Here is a 15,182-nt window from a genome sequence, read left to right as displayed (position 1 = left end):
AGCACCAGCTGAGAGCAGGTGCCTGCTCAGTGATGACCAAATGGACCTACAACCTCCAAAGCATAACAGGAGAGCTTAACACAACCTCCAAAGCATAACAGGAGAGCTTAACACAGCCAACAACAGCAACAGGCAAAGAGCGCATGCATGTATCCATCCATCCATCCATCCATTCAGAATATTTGCTGAGCACCTACTAGGCACTAGGCTCTGTTTTCAAGCATGTGAAATACATTGACAATCAAAGCAGACAACAATCTCTGCTCTCGTGGAATGTAACTTTACACAATATGAAAAGACAAGGCATTATTTTCAACACCCAACAAGCGGAAGCAGCCCAGGTATCCATGCACGGATGAATGGATAAACACAACGTGGTCCAGCCATACAACAGGATGCTATTCGGCCTTGGAGAAGGGGGAAATTCTGACACTTGCGACCACAGGGAGGAAATTTGAGGACCTGATGCTAAGTGAAATAAGCCAGACACAAAAGGACAAATATTATACGACTCTACTTATATAAGGTACCTGGAGGGGTCAGATTCATAGAAACAGGAAGTGGAAGGGTGGGGGCCAGAGGCTGGGGGCGGGAGAGGGGGACTGAGTGTTTCAGTTTGGGAAGATGAAGTGAGTTCTGGAGGTGGACGGTGGTGACGGCTGCACAACAACGTGAGTGAACTTAATGCCACCGAACTGTGTGCTTACAGCTGGTTAAAATGGCCAGTTTTATGTGAGGTACATTTTAACCATAATTTAAAACACTATAGTAATAAGGGCTGTGGAAAGGGAACGTGTGGAGGAGATTACCATTTTAACGAGGGCAGTCGGGGTCCCGTTCATACCACTGGTCATACTCAATTGACAAGAGGATTTTTCCCTGCTCTTTAGAGACAGAATGGTGGTACAGGTTGCTGAGGGAGAGGGATATTTGTGCCAAGAAGATCACTTAATTTCCATCCTTCTGTTATCCGGAATAAAGGGAGATGAGGATTCTGGATATTCCAGAGCTGGGTCTTCTATTGCTGAAACATTTTTCCAAACCTTTCTGTTGGAAATAAGTATAAATTGGGAAATCATACCACTGACCTACCTTGATAAATACATTAGACTGAGATAAGGTCTTTAGTCTTTTTTTCAAAGGAGCAAAGACTTGAAGGGGGTGAGGGAGTGGGCCATGTGAGGGGAGGAGGGGAGAAGCAGCTCAAAGAGGGAGGCTTTGGGGAAGGGCGGCCACGGCTGGAGTCCAGGAGACAGGAGGCAGGAGAGGAGGTCGGGAAAGAACGGGGCACAGATGACACAGGGCCTGGAGGCACCGTTGGGACCTTGACTTTTAATCTAAATCAGAAGGAGAGGAAGAAGCTTTTGTGCAAAACATCAGATCAATTTCCACAAAGCCGCCAAGAAAAGACCCCAAAATTCTGTTCCCAGGGCTGGTTTGTAGCTTGACACCCAGAGCTATTTTTCCCAGCTGCTTAATTCACACCAGAATCAGAGGCTCCTGGAAGAAAACTGGGGGAGAGGAGGGTCACAGGCTGTTAAGAAAACTTGATTAAAACATAACAGACCAAAGAAAAAAAAAAAAAGTAACAGGCCATGAGTCCACATGACTAATACCTCAGTTTAAAGCATGAGCTCAGGTAAACCTGAGAGTTGTCTTGGCGTCTAAGGTGCTGAACAGCTATAGGCTTCAGGACAGTTAATCTCAAACATAAACGGAACATAAAACACAACAGGAACTCTCCTGGCTTCCAAGTGAACGCTTTCTTTGTCGTTCTAAAGGCTCCCGCGTGCAACTGAATTGTTACGCAGATGTTAAAAACTACAAGGGAGGTCTCTACCAACCACTGTGAAAAGCTGTCCAGGATAAATTATGGAATGGGAAAAAAAAGAGCAGTTTTAAAACAGTTTGCATTCATCTCATTTTGGTTTCAAAAAAGTATTTACATGTACAAGTTTATAGTACACGCAAAAGAAAAAACACCCTCAAATGTCAGTTAATATGGTTGCACCTGGACTAGCATGACAGAGAGCGTTCATATTCTGTTATATATTTCTTTCTGACAGAGGGTAATTACGTTTATTTTATTTTTTAAATTTGTATTCATTTATTTATTTAATGGAGGGACTGGGGATTGAAGCCAGGACTCTGCATGCTGAGCACGAACTCTACAACTGAGCTATATCCTCGCCCCCTGTAGTTGATATTTCTGATGTGCTGGAATTTTAAAATAATGAACATGCATTACCTCTGTAATCAGAAAAGGCAATAAAGATTTTTTAATGGGATACCTAGAATATATAAATGCCTCTCAAAATTCAACAGTAAAACAACAAGTTTCTACTGTGTAGCACAGGGAACTATATTCAGTACCTTGCAGTAAACTATAAAGGAAAAGAATATGAAAGGAATATATGTATGTATATGCATGACTGAATCATTACACTGCACAGCGGAAACTGACACAACATTGTAAACTGAGTATACTTCAATTAAAAAAAGAAAAAAATCAACAGTAAAAAAAAATTCTATGCAATAAAAATAAATAAAAAATCTAATTTAAAAATGGGCAAAAGACATGCACAGATATTTTGCCGAAGAGAATGTACAGATGACAAATAAGCACATGAAAAGATGTTCAACATCATTAACCATAGGGAAGTGCAAATTAAGACCACAATGAGCTATCACTATGCATATATCAGAATGTCTAAAATTAAAAATAGTGACAACACCAAATGCTGGTGATGATGTGGAGAAACTGGATCACACACACATACTGCTGGTGGGAATGGACATGATTTAGCCACTCTGCGAAACAGTCTGGTGGCTTCTTACAGAACTAAATATGCACTTGCCATATGATAGAGCAATTGCGCTCCTGGGCATTTATCCCAGAGGAATGGAAATCTATGTTTATACAAAACCTGTGCATGAATGTTCCTAGCAGCTCTGTTTGTAGTAGCTCAACGTAGAAACAACAAAAGTGTCCTAGAACAGGTGAATGGTTTCACGAACTGTGATGTATCTGTACCATGGAATACCATGCATCAATACAGGAATCAAGGATTAATACAATGCTACAACTTGAATGAATCTCTAGGGAATTACGCTGAGTTTAAAAAGCCAGTTTCAAAAAGATACATACTCTATGATTTCATTATAGAGACAGAAAACAGATTAGGACTACTGGGAGCCAGAGTTAGGGAGAGGGGCAGGAAGAAGGGTAAGCATGTCTAAAAAGAGGTAACGCGAGGAACACTTGTGGTGATGGAACAGTTCTGTGTCTTAGTTGTGATGGTGTTTACATGAATCTACATATGTGATAAGATTGCATACAGGCACACACACATATAGGCACACACACAAATGAGTGAAACTAGTGAAATCTGAATATATATATATACTATATATGTGTTACTTTAGTTATGCAAGAAGTTACCACTGGGCAAAACTGAATGAAGGGTATAGCAGACCTCCCTACATATTTTTGGTAACTTCCTGTAAATCTATAACTATTATTATTATTTTTTGAGTTTCATGGTTTTATTAACACAAATACAATGTGCACGAGCTGTCTGTTCGTTCTCTTCGCTGCGGAGCCTGGCGTTGAGACTGGTGATTCCGATGGCCAGCTGGGCTGCTCTCTCCACAATGGCTTTGCGGTTCTTGGAGGAGACATTGTGAGCGATCTCAGCACAGGAAGATTTGTTGCACATCAGCAACACTTCGAGCTCCTTGACGTTGTGGACCAGGAACTTGCGGAAGCCACTGGGCAGCATGTGCTCTGTTTTCCTGTTGCTTCCGTAGCCGATGCCGGGCGTCAGGATCTGGCCCTTGAACCTCCTGTGCACCCTGTTGTCAATGCCTCTGGGCTTCTGCCAGTTCTGCTTAATTTTGACATATCGGTCTGACTGGTGCCGGATGAACTTCTTGGTCCTCTTTTTGACGACCTTGGGCTTCACGAGGGGTCTGAGGGCGGCCATGATGCCGACTAGGAGATGGCTGCCGCCTCCGTAGGTAGCACCGAGGAAGAGAGGGGGACTATAACTATCATATTTTATAGTTAAAAATTATATGGGGGCTGATATAAAGTTGCTCTGAATTAACAAAACCTACTTTCATCAAAAAATTTAAAACATTTCTAAGGGAGTGTATAGTTCAGTGGTAGAGCGCAAGCTTAGCATGCCCAAGGTCCTGGGTTCAATACCCAGTACCTCCATTAAAATAAATAGAAAATTTCAAACATTTCTTCCATTTTCATTTAACATCTATTTTATTGGGATGGATTCTTTGGGACTTTAATAAATTAAACATATCTTTCAACTTGTTATGTCAAAAAAATTTCCATCCTCCAATCTGACAGATTTTTATTAGATAACTCAGGGCATCTGTATTTACCACCATCTCACAAAGAACAGTCTACAAACCACCTGTAATGCATGAAAAGATGCAGACTCCCGGAGCCCGCCCAGCCTCCTGAATCAGGCTATCCTGGGACAGGATCTAGCCATCTGCACTTACATTAAGTTTTTCCAGTGATTCTTCTGACCGGTTGACCTCAAGCGCCACTGATACAGTTTATGCAACTGAAATTAGAGAAAGCTCCAGATAAAACAAATATCCTGCATGGTTTAGAGTAAACTACCAGGAGTAGACCAAAGTGGCAATGGCCTTTTATAATTTTCTGACATCGAAAAGAAGCACAACGTCTTCCAAGTGTTAAATACAAAAATGAATCCTTGGAGAACAAAATTCTCCAAAGGGTAGTAATTTTCAAACTCCAGATCTAGGAATGCCACTGAAATTCATTTTCATTCATTGAACTTCATGTATGACAACTGGTCTACCAAGCAAAGAAGAAAATGCTGCAAGATGGCTGGGGGGGTGGGCATTAGGGCTGTTATCTGCTACTGCAGCATGGTCCCAAAGGCCAACATGGGCCACCAGGCTGGCTAAAAACAACCCAAAAGTGCATCAGCTAATGAATGGGAAGACAAATTGTAGTATGTCCATGCAATAGAATATATTATTCAGCCATAAAAAAAGAATGAAATACTGATAAGTACTACAATGTGTATAAACCTTGAAAACATTATGGTAAGTGAAAAAAGCCAATCACAATAGGTCACATATTACATGATTCCATTTATAGGAAATATCCAGTGTAAGTAAATCCATGGAAAAAGAATGCAGATTGGTGGCTGCCAGTGGGGAGCGGGGAATGGGAACTACTGCCTAATGGGTACAACCTTCCTTCTGGGAAGATGAAAATGTTTTGGAACTAGGTAGAGGTGGTGTTTGCACAACACGGTTGATGTTCTAAATGCCACTGACTTGTTTACTTTAAAATGGTTAATTTATGTTATGTAAATTCCACCTCAATAAAAACAAATTTTAACAGCAAGGTGAGGGAAGACAATTTGGTAAGCAAATTAATCTGAGTATCATGATCAACTGAAAAGATGCCTTGTAGGCAGGGGAGAAAAATTTGTTTCAGGAAGGCATATGCTTATGCCTCAGTCCTCCCAAGCCAAAACTAAACACATGCCTTTAGCCCTAAATAATTCTATCAGGCATTAAAACTCTGTTTAAGTTAAATTTTTTCAACTTTTTCTAGTTTTATTTGAAACACAAAATGGAAATAGTGACTGACCAGACAGATAGTTTATTAAAAGTTGAGTTCTGTTAGCTAAGGGAGCTGGTCAAATCAAGAAAGCTGAGGAACTCAAACTCTAGCAAGCAGAAAGCAAGGACACTAAAAACTTGGCCAAAAACACAAATGCCATTTTAAGTAGTTTTGGGGTCTCCCAGCAGGACTCAAAGTTACTGTCCAAATAAATTCAGTAGACCTTCTTCAAAACCATTTACAAGTTGTGTGTGACCTTCAGCACCACAGTTGGCCACGACTGTGAAGGGGTGGGGCTGGGCCACTCGCACAGGTAGCCCACCATGAAAACCCACACACTTAGGCTGGTAAGCACCCAGACCTTGTTGGTTGACTGACTACATAACCTTTTTATTTTTTTACTTTTTACATATTTCTAACAGAATTCACTTATTTCATATACTTCTGATTCTCACCCTTGAACCTTCCCCTCATAGTATTTTTTTCTTTCTTCTGTCTTTCTTTTCTTTTTCTTTTTCTTTTTTTTTTTTTTTTTTTGCTTTTTCAGGGGGGATGGTTTGCATGTGTGTGTTTATTTTATTTTTTTAAATTGAAGTATAGTCAATTTATGTTGTGTTAATTTCTGGTGTATGGCATATGATTCATTAATACATATATATTCCTTTTCATTTTTTTTTCATTATAGGCCATTACAAGGTATTGAATATAGTTCCCTGTGCTGTAGAGTAGGACCTTATTGTTTATCTACTTTAAATACAGTAGCATGTATCTGCAAATCCTGAACTCCTAATTTATCCTTCCACCCTCCCCTGGTTACCATGAGTTGGTTTTCTTTGTCTGTAAGTCTGTCTCCGTTTTGTAAATAAGTTCGTTTATGTCCCCTCATAGTATTTTCTGTTTAACCACCAATGATCTTGCCAGTAGTAACCAGATCTGAATATTAACCATAAAACAACAATTCCAGGTGCCCCCAATGTATACGCATACTTTTTAGGACACATCTACACATGGGATTAGCAACTGTGAGACTGAAAATTAGTTTTTAATCTAATTTTAACCTGTCTGCTAGTAGAAAGTTTAAAAAGTCTTAACACTATTAGAACAAGCTATTCTTGGGGGGAAGGTATAGCTCAGTGGTAGAGCACATGCTTAGCGTGCACAAGGTCCTGGGTTCAGTCCCCAGCACCTCCATTAAATAGGTAACTAAATAAACTTAATTACCTCCCCCAGAAAAAAAAAAGAACTAGCTATTCCTTTAAAATTATGATTTCCTCGTATTTACATGAATTTGAGCTCTCAAGTAGACAGTGACTCTGCTCCCAATTGTACCTGCTGTTTGTTGGGTGTCTGCCATGTGCTAAGCACGGGACACAAGTGCTTTGCATGCTTTAGTCCCAAGATCGTCCACCATAGCCCTAATGACATGGACATTATTAACATTACCTTATGATGAAGGCAGATGAGGGTCAGAGGTTATGTGCCCTGCCGGGGCCATGCAAGAGTAAGTGGTGGAGGCAGGATTCAAATCCCGGTCTTAATGACCCCCGTAGTCTTCCTGCAGAAGCCCCTGCCCATAGAGGCTTCTGCAGGGCTAATGATACCCACTGGCTAATAATGTGTGTGTGAACTTTTCTTTTCTAATTGCGACAAAATATACAAAACATAAAATTCACCATTTTAACCAGTTTTAAATGTACAGTTTAGGGGCATGAAGTACACTCACCTTATTGTGCAGCCAACACACCGTCCATCCCCAGAACGTTTTCATCTTCCCAAACTGAAATTCTGCTATTAAACAACAACCCCCCCCCCCACATCCCCAGCCCCGGCCCCCACCCCTCCGCCTTCTCCCTCTATGAATCTGACCACAGTCGGTACCACATCTCAGTGGAATCCGACCATATGTGTTCTTTTGTGTCTGGCTTATTTCACTCAGCGTAATTATTTTTAAGGGTGTGTATGTGTTTTAAGTTAAAAGACAACTTCAGGCATTTCCTAAAAGGAAAATACACTGTTTATCTGTAACCTTTGAAGACAAAGCCTGCCTCTGGGCTTGCTGTCACTGGGGTGAGGGAGCCTGGCACCTGTACCCCTAAAACTATGGGGAGAGCCCCCAAGACCAGGTGATTCTCGAAGATGGAGAAATGGATCAGACTCACTGGGCTAAGCCAGCAGATGTACAGGGTTGACCCTCAAAAGGTTAGTGGACTGTTTCTTTAACTTAAATTTTTGGGGATCCCTTGATGGGTCAGGTATGTGCTGTTCATCATTGACAAAGGTAAGCTTTCTAGTTTAAAAAAAAAAAAAAAAGAAGGGACTCCTGGTTCTAGAAAGAGATTCACTATTCATTGACATCCATAGCGATTCTCGGTTTTTCTTCTTTCCTTCTCACCCCAGAGAGGATCCTTGAACAGAAGCAGCGCCTGCCTTTCCCAAATTCAAACCATTTAACAAGCAGCTATTTTTACTAATCTTTTGGATTAGTCTTTCTAACTGCCAGAGAAACAGCGCCTTAAAAAGGAAATGTTTCTGCCTTCGAGCTCATACCCAGTTGAAAATAGTCATGATCAGTTCAAAAAATAATGCTGCATCAGTCCCCAAAAGATTTACCTCAAAACTGGTCCAGCCACCTAAAAATAACCTCTAAACAAATAGCAAAACCTGGACAAGGCCCCGGGGAAGAAGCAGAGCCAACAGATCCTTCAGAAGTGAGGCTGAAGGACTGGCCAGCTCTTGGCTTAGTTTGATCTGGTGCAAAGATCAAAGGCTGACCCAGGACACTAAGGACAACGGCACCAAAAGCAAAAACAGGCACCTGGGCCACGTCCAACCCAAGAGCTTCTGCACAGCAAGGGGAGCCACCCACCAAATGAAAAGGCAGCCGACGAAATGGGAGAAAATATCATTTGCAAATCATCCACCTGATAAGGAGTTAATATTCAAAAGATATAAAGATCTCACAGGGGGAGGGTACAGCTCAGGGGTAGGGCGGATGCTTAGCAGGCATGAGGTCCTGGGTTCAATCCCCAGCACCTCCGTTAAGAAAAGAACTCACACAACTCAGCAGAATAAAAAAGAGTCTGATGTAAAACTGAGCAGAAGAACTGAATACACATTTTCCCAAAGAAGACATACAAATGACCAACAAGTACATAAAAGGTGACAAACACCACTAATTACTGGGGAAATGCAAATCAAAACCACAATGTGATATCACCTCACATCTGTTAGAATGGCTGTTATAAAAAAGACAAGAGAGAGCAAGTGTTGGCCGGGACGTGGAGAAAAGGGAACCCTGGTACACTGTTGGTGGGAATGTAAATTGGTGCAGCTGCTGCAGAAAACAGTACAGAGGTTTCTCCAAAGGATTTAAAATAGATCTGCTCTATGACCCAGCGATCCCACTTCTGGGTATATATCCAAAGGACATGTAAACAGGATATTTAAAAAGAGATATTTTCACTCCCATGTTTATGGGAGCATTATTCATACTAGGCAAGATATGGAAACAACCTAAGTGTCCATCAACAGAAGAATGGATAAAGAAAAGATGGTATATATACAATGGAATATTACTCAGCCACAAAAAAGAATGAAATAATGCCATTTGCAGCAACATGGATGGACCTAGAGGTTATCACACTAAGTGAAGTAGGTCAGAAAGAGAAAGACAAATATCATATGATATCATTAATACGTGGAATCTAAAAAACATTCAAACTCATAGAAACAGAAAGTAGAAGTGGTTGCCAGGGGCTGGGGGGTGAGGAAGACAGGGAGAGGCTGGTGAAAGGGTATAGACTTTCAGCTGAAAGATGAATAAGGTCTGAGGATCTAATGTAAACACAGGTGACCATAGTTGATAACACTGGCTTGTATAAATGAAATTTTCTAAGAAAGTAGAACTTAAATGTTCTCATTTTTATAACATATATATTTGACACACGTATACATGGTGAAAGGACTGTTAATTAATTAGATGGGAGTAATTCTTTCACAGTATATCCATGTATCAAATCATCACCATGTACGTTTTAATTATCTTACGATTTTATCTATCAATCATACCTCAATAAAGCTGAAAAAAAAAAGGCTGATGCAGAGATTTATTTCTATGATTGTGAAAGTGCAAGAGTGTTTTAAAGGCTTGTGTAGAAAAGCACTAAAATACATGAGTGTTTGTGTGCAAAAATCTCCCCTTGACAGAATTTTTCAGTGGGAGGGGTTGGGAAATGCATGTCATTAGGTGGGACAGTTCTTACTGGGCAGGACCTACCTAGTTGTTGCAGGATGTTTAGCTTCTCCAGCTCTCAACCCATAAATGCCGGCCGCACTTCCCAGTTGTTGAGTCAATCAACAAACACCCACATTTTCAAATGGCCCCTGGGGGTCAGTGTGGCCCCTGCCGACCCCTCGCTAAGAACCACTGAGTACACTGAGTATGGCATGTCCGTCTGGAACTCAGCCTTCCCTAACTCCCATCTCATTCAGCCTCTTCATTTCTCCCCTTTACCTGGCTCTAGCATAGAATGAGTGGTTATACTCCAGTAGCTTTATTGAGACATAGTTTATATACCATACAATTCATCCATTTAAGGTATACAATTCAATGGCTTTTGGTGTATTCACAGAATTGTGCAACCAACACCAAAATCAACTTTAGAAATTTCATGACCCCAAAAAGAGATTCCACACCCCTCCGCCGTCATCCTCTTAGTCCTCCCATCCCCCTCAGCCCTTGGCAACCATCAATCTACTCTGTCTCTATAGATTTGCTTGTTCTGGACACAATCTATAAGTGGAATCCTACAATATGGGGCCTTATGTGGTTGGCTTCCTCCACTGAGCATAATTTTCAAGGTTCATGTAGGTTATAGCATGTATCAATTCTTCATTCCTTTTTTATGAATGGAGGTAATTAGGTTTACTTATTTATTTCAGTGGAGGTGCTGGGGGTTGAACCCAGGACCTTGTGCAAGCTAAGCACATGCTCTACCACTGAGCTACACCCTCCCCACAATACTTCGTTCCTTCTTACTGCCAAATAATACTCTATCGCATAGATAGCCCATGATTTCTTTATCCATTCATCAGCTGACGAACACTGGAGCTGTTTCCGCTTTTTGGCTGTTCTGAATAATGATACTGTGAACATTCATTACTGAGCAAGAGAGGAAGCCTGGAGCCACCGGGGGCTTCATCTAGTGGATCTCTCAAGACCCCAGAAACTTTGTTATTTCTCCTTTAAAAATTTTAAAGTTTTTATGGTGGTAAAATACAGAACGTAAAATACAGAACATAAAATGAACCACGATTTGTGCTCGCTTCGGCAGCACATATACTAAAATGGGAAAATGAACCACAATTAAGTGGACAGTTCAGGGCGTTAAGTACAGTCACCTGGTTGTGCAACCATCACCCCACCACCTCCAGAACTTGTTCATCCCCCAAACTGAAACTCTGCTCCCGTTAAATAACAACTCCCGCTCCCTCGGCCCCATCTCCTCGTTCCTGCTACCTCGAGTTCTTCTCTGTCTTCACAGTAACTACAGTGAAATCTTTCATGTGATGAGCACTCTGGTTTGGGGGGGATTACCAGGAAGTAGGGGAATCTCCAGAAATCAGGGTCAGAGCGGGCAGCTCAGAAGGGAAAGGAGAGCAGGCTGGGTCCCAAGAAGGCTGGAAGGAAGTGGGGAAAGGAGCCAGGCTGCAATCAGCGGGGCTGGGTGCTCCTGGGGGCGAGGCGGGCTGCAGGGGCCGGGGCGTGGGAGCAGGAGGGCCGGCCGCCCCGTCACCACCGTCTGAGACACTATCATCCTCACTCCAAGTGTTCCCAGGAATTTTCCGTCCAGTTTGGTAGCAATATACCCACTTCACAGCAAGTTCAATTAGGGCGGCTTTTCCTCATTTGTCATCTTAAGTCACTGGGGTTTTGCTTACATTAGAACTTATAATAAATTATTTCAAGCAGCAAAGCAAAATCTGACTCTAATTTCTTGTTCTCAGTTGGTTTTCACAGTTTGTTTTAAACAATTGGGTCACAGTGATAAGGGTCTTTCTTGGGCAAAGAACTGAGGAGGGCAAGACTGTCAGCCACAAAGGGGAGAGCATAGGAGCCACTGGACAAGGAGATGGGTACTGGCCAGGGCACCAGACTTTCAGCCTGGCTGCCTTTACAGGGCAGAAATAGTGAATGGTTGGAGGCATCTGCAACTGGGGGGCTTCAGATCTTACAAGCTGGAAGGACAAGGGGTTAAAGGGATGCTCAGGTCTCTGCCCACGACAGGGGGCAGGACCAGCAGGCAGAATCCGGCTCCTCCTGCCCAGAAACTGCATCTCAAACTGGAATGTTGCAGACTACAATTCCAGGTGCAGGCCTGGCCGGCATGCGGCAGGGGCTTAGCGAACCTTCGTGAACCAGTTAGCCATGACTGAGAGGGGCTCCTGGGATGGGGCATCCATCCAAGGAGATGGCAGTGCAGTAAGCAGGGGTCTGAGAGCCTTTCAGCAGCTTCCAGGATCCCTCCCGGCCCCCGGGAGACTTCTCAGCAGCCACAGGCAGTCTGGCTTGAGCATCACTTCTCTCCAAGCCCTGGATGCGCCAGAGCAACTCCTGTCTCACTTACCTGTTCACCCCTAGAGCCTGACACACAGTTGCAATGAAATGAACACATTCGATTCTTACAGTAAATCCTGGAAAACCAAAATTACTATCACCAAAGAGTTCAAGCCCTGGCCTGCTGGTTTCGGTCTACTGTATGAAATTCTCAGTCACCCGTTGGGCCAATAAGCCAAATTCTGTTGTCTCCTCCAGTCATTGGATGGATGTGAGTGTGTTTCCCTAATGAGATGCCCTCGCCGCTTTCACGAGCCCCATGGAGCCCAGCATGGAGTTCAAGAGGACTGAGGGCATGATTACTAACACTTAACCTTTCATTGTTCACCCAAATCCAGCCAATCGGACTCCTTTTGCTGCGTAATTTTGAAGAGCACACCATGTTATCAGAATGAAGAAAGTCTTAAGTGTTCTGACGTTCTGTTGTGAAACAGGAAAAGGAATGTCCTCGCAGTCCGTACCCTGGGACGCCTCCGGCCTGGTGAGCCACATTACGTCACGGGAGGGATAATTTCCAAACCCTAGTTTTAGAGGCGATGAGGGGGAGGCCAAGTCTGGTCTGGAGCTGGAAGGAGCCCCAGGATTCCTCTGTGAGCCCGAAGGTCATGGGCAACATCTTCCAAGCCCCACCTCAATGCCTCACGCTGTCCTCTTTCATGTTTTGGGTCCCCACATGGTTCTACAGGAGGAGGTACAGGATGTTCTCAGGAACCATCTCAAGTCCAGTGAACTGCCCCGTTACCAGAGCCAAGGGCGAGCTTGAAGCCTGAGGTTGCACTTCCTTTGGCGTGCACTGAACACTCCCCTCCCACAGTCACAGGCAGGGTGACAGCTTGCCAGGAGATGATATTTTCCCAAGGGGACAAGATTGAAAGAGACTTTAAATTCAATGGCTGTTGGACAATAAAATGCTTAGAATTCAACAAAGAGAGGATAAGGGGGTCTTCGTTTTAAAATAGTTTTACTCTAATTCAAAAAGATATGTGCACCCCAATGTTCACAATGGCACTATTTACAATAGCCAAGACATGGAAGCAACCCAGGTATCCATTGACAGATGACTGGATAAAGAAGACGTGGTATACGTATGCGATGAGATACTACTCAGCCATAAAAAAGAGTAAATTAATGCCACTTGTAGCAACATGGATGCACCTAGAGACGATCATACTAAGTGAAGTAAGTCAGATAGAGAAAGATAAACATCATATGTGGAATCTAAAAAAATGATACAAATGAACTTATTTACAAAACAGAAATGGACTCACCGACATAGAAAACAAACTTATGGTTACCAAAGGGGAAAGGGGGTGAGGGAAGGATAAATTAGGAATCTGGGATTAGCAGATACACACTACTATTTATAAAACAGATAGAAACAAGGACCTACTGTATAGCACAGGGAACTATATTCAATACCTTGTAATAACCTATAATGGAAAAGAATCTGAAAGATGTTTTTATATATAATATATATACAACTGAATCACTTTGCTGTACACTTGAAACTAACACAACATTGTAAATCAACTATACTTCAATTAAAAATTTTTAAATTAAAATAAAAGTAAATAAATTAAAATAAAACATAGTTTTAAATATCCAAAATCATGTAAAATAAAGACAAAAAGAGGATGCCACTCTCTCTGACAGAAGGCCTTCCATGCACATGGCCCTTGTTCAACATTCCCGTCTTTCATTCAGAGAGAACCATGACAGGCCTCTCTGCAAAGGTGTATCTTCTGTGTCAACTTGACGGGGCCCAGGGACTCCCAGAAAGTTGGTAAGACATTATTTCTGGGTGTGTCTGTGAGGACATTTCCAGAAGGGATTAGCATTGGAATCTGTGGACTGAGTAGAGATGGACCCAAACCAACGTGGGCTGGCATGGTCCAATCTTTTGAGGGTCTGTCTGGATAGAACAAGAGGAGAGGAGGGACAAATTCTCTCCCCTCTTGAGCTGGGGCATCCATCTTGTCCTGACCTCGGACATCAGAGCTCCTGCTTCTTGTCTTGGGATGTTACACCACCCGCTTCGCCGGTCCTGCAGCTTACAGACGGCGTGTTGTGGTACATCTCAGTCTCCATAATTGTGTGAGCAGGTTCCCATAATAAATCTCTTCTGTATCCCTGTGTATCCTCCTGGCTCTGTTCCTCTGGAGAACCCTGACTGATACACTCGTGAATAAGATAAAAAGTAAGAGACTAAGACAATCCCTTTTTGTAGAGCAAATGCTGACAGGAAACCATGTGCAAACTTGTGATCTTTATTCCCCTCACTTCCAGAGGATGGGGTTTTTGTCTCACATTGATGGGTGTTCAAAGTGAAAAATATCTCACACCCTACTATATTAAGGATCTTCATATCTCGAAGAAGCCAAATTGTCACATGTCTGTCTGTAACGGGCTGTCCCACAGAAACTTCTGTGATGATGGAAAGGTGGCCAGTAGGAACTGAATTTCAGATTCTATTTATTTTACTTAAAATTTAAGAAGTCACATGTGGTCGTAGTTAATCTATTGGCTAGTACAAGTATAATGTCCATAACTTTAGATTTATTAAAGATCTTTCTGTTTTGGCCTTGGACCACAGGTGGAAAAGTCTGAGGCTGACATGGCCAGTGCAGCCTGAGATTTGGAAAAATTCAAGTATGAAGCGGAAAGTACGACTTTCATCCTTGAAGACCCCCATCCACACCAAAAAGATAACGGCGTCATCCTCTCTAAACAAAACTTTGATTATTTGATGTAACACTTCTTATTTTCATGAGCAGAAGGTCAACTGTCAAATACCAGTACTTTTATAACAGCTGAGACTTCCCATTTCCCACTCATGTGCCTTGTACCTCCAGCCTTTCGCTTCATAACTTAAAGGAGGAACCAATCTGGACGGCTGGGCTCTGCAGGACAGGGGGCTTGGTTTGACTCACCTGCTGC

The 15,182-nt window shown here is 42.5% G+C and overlaps 1 protein-coding gene across 1 annotated transcript; it reads right to left on the bottom strand.

The window, feature by feature from the left end:
• Nucleotides 1-3,539: 3,539 nt before the first annotated feature.
• Nucleotides 3,540-15,182, bottom strand: LOC102516387 (60S ribosomal protein L32; the record flags this gene model as incomplete). Its single annotated transcript, XM_032461051.1, has 2 exons — nt 15,176-15,182; nt 3,540-4,005 (listed from the first exon to the last, which is right to left on the bottom strand). A coding segment is annotated over exon 2 (447 nt), but the record flags the coding sequence as incomplete, so codon positions are not given.

Source organism: Camelus ferus, chromosome 18 (genome assembly GCF_009834535.1).
Source record: "Camelus ferus isolate YT-003-E chromosome 18, BCGSAC_Cfer_1.0, whole genome shotgun sequence".
Classification (NCBI taxonomy): domain Eukaryota; kingdom Metazoa; phylum Chordata; class Mammalia; order Artiodactyla; family Camelidae; genus Camelus; species Camelus ferus.
The sequence above is the reverse complement of the archived record's forward strand: the minus strand, read 5'-3'. Positions and strand labels throughout refer to the sequence as shown.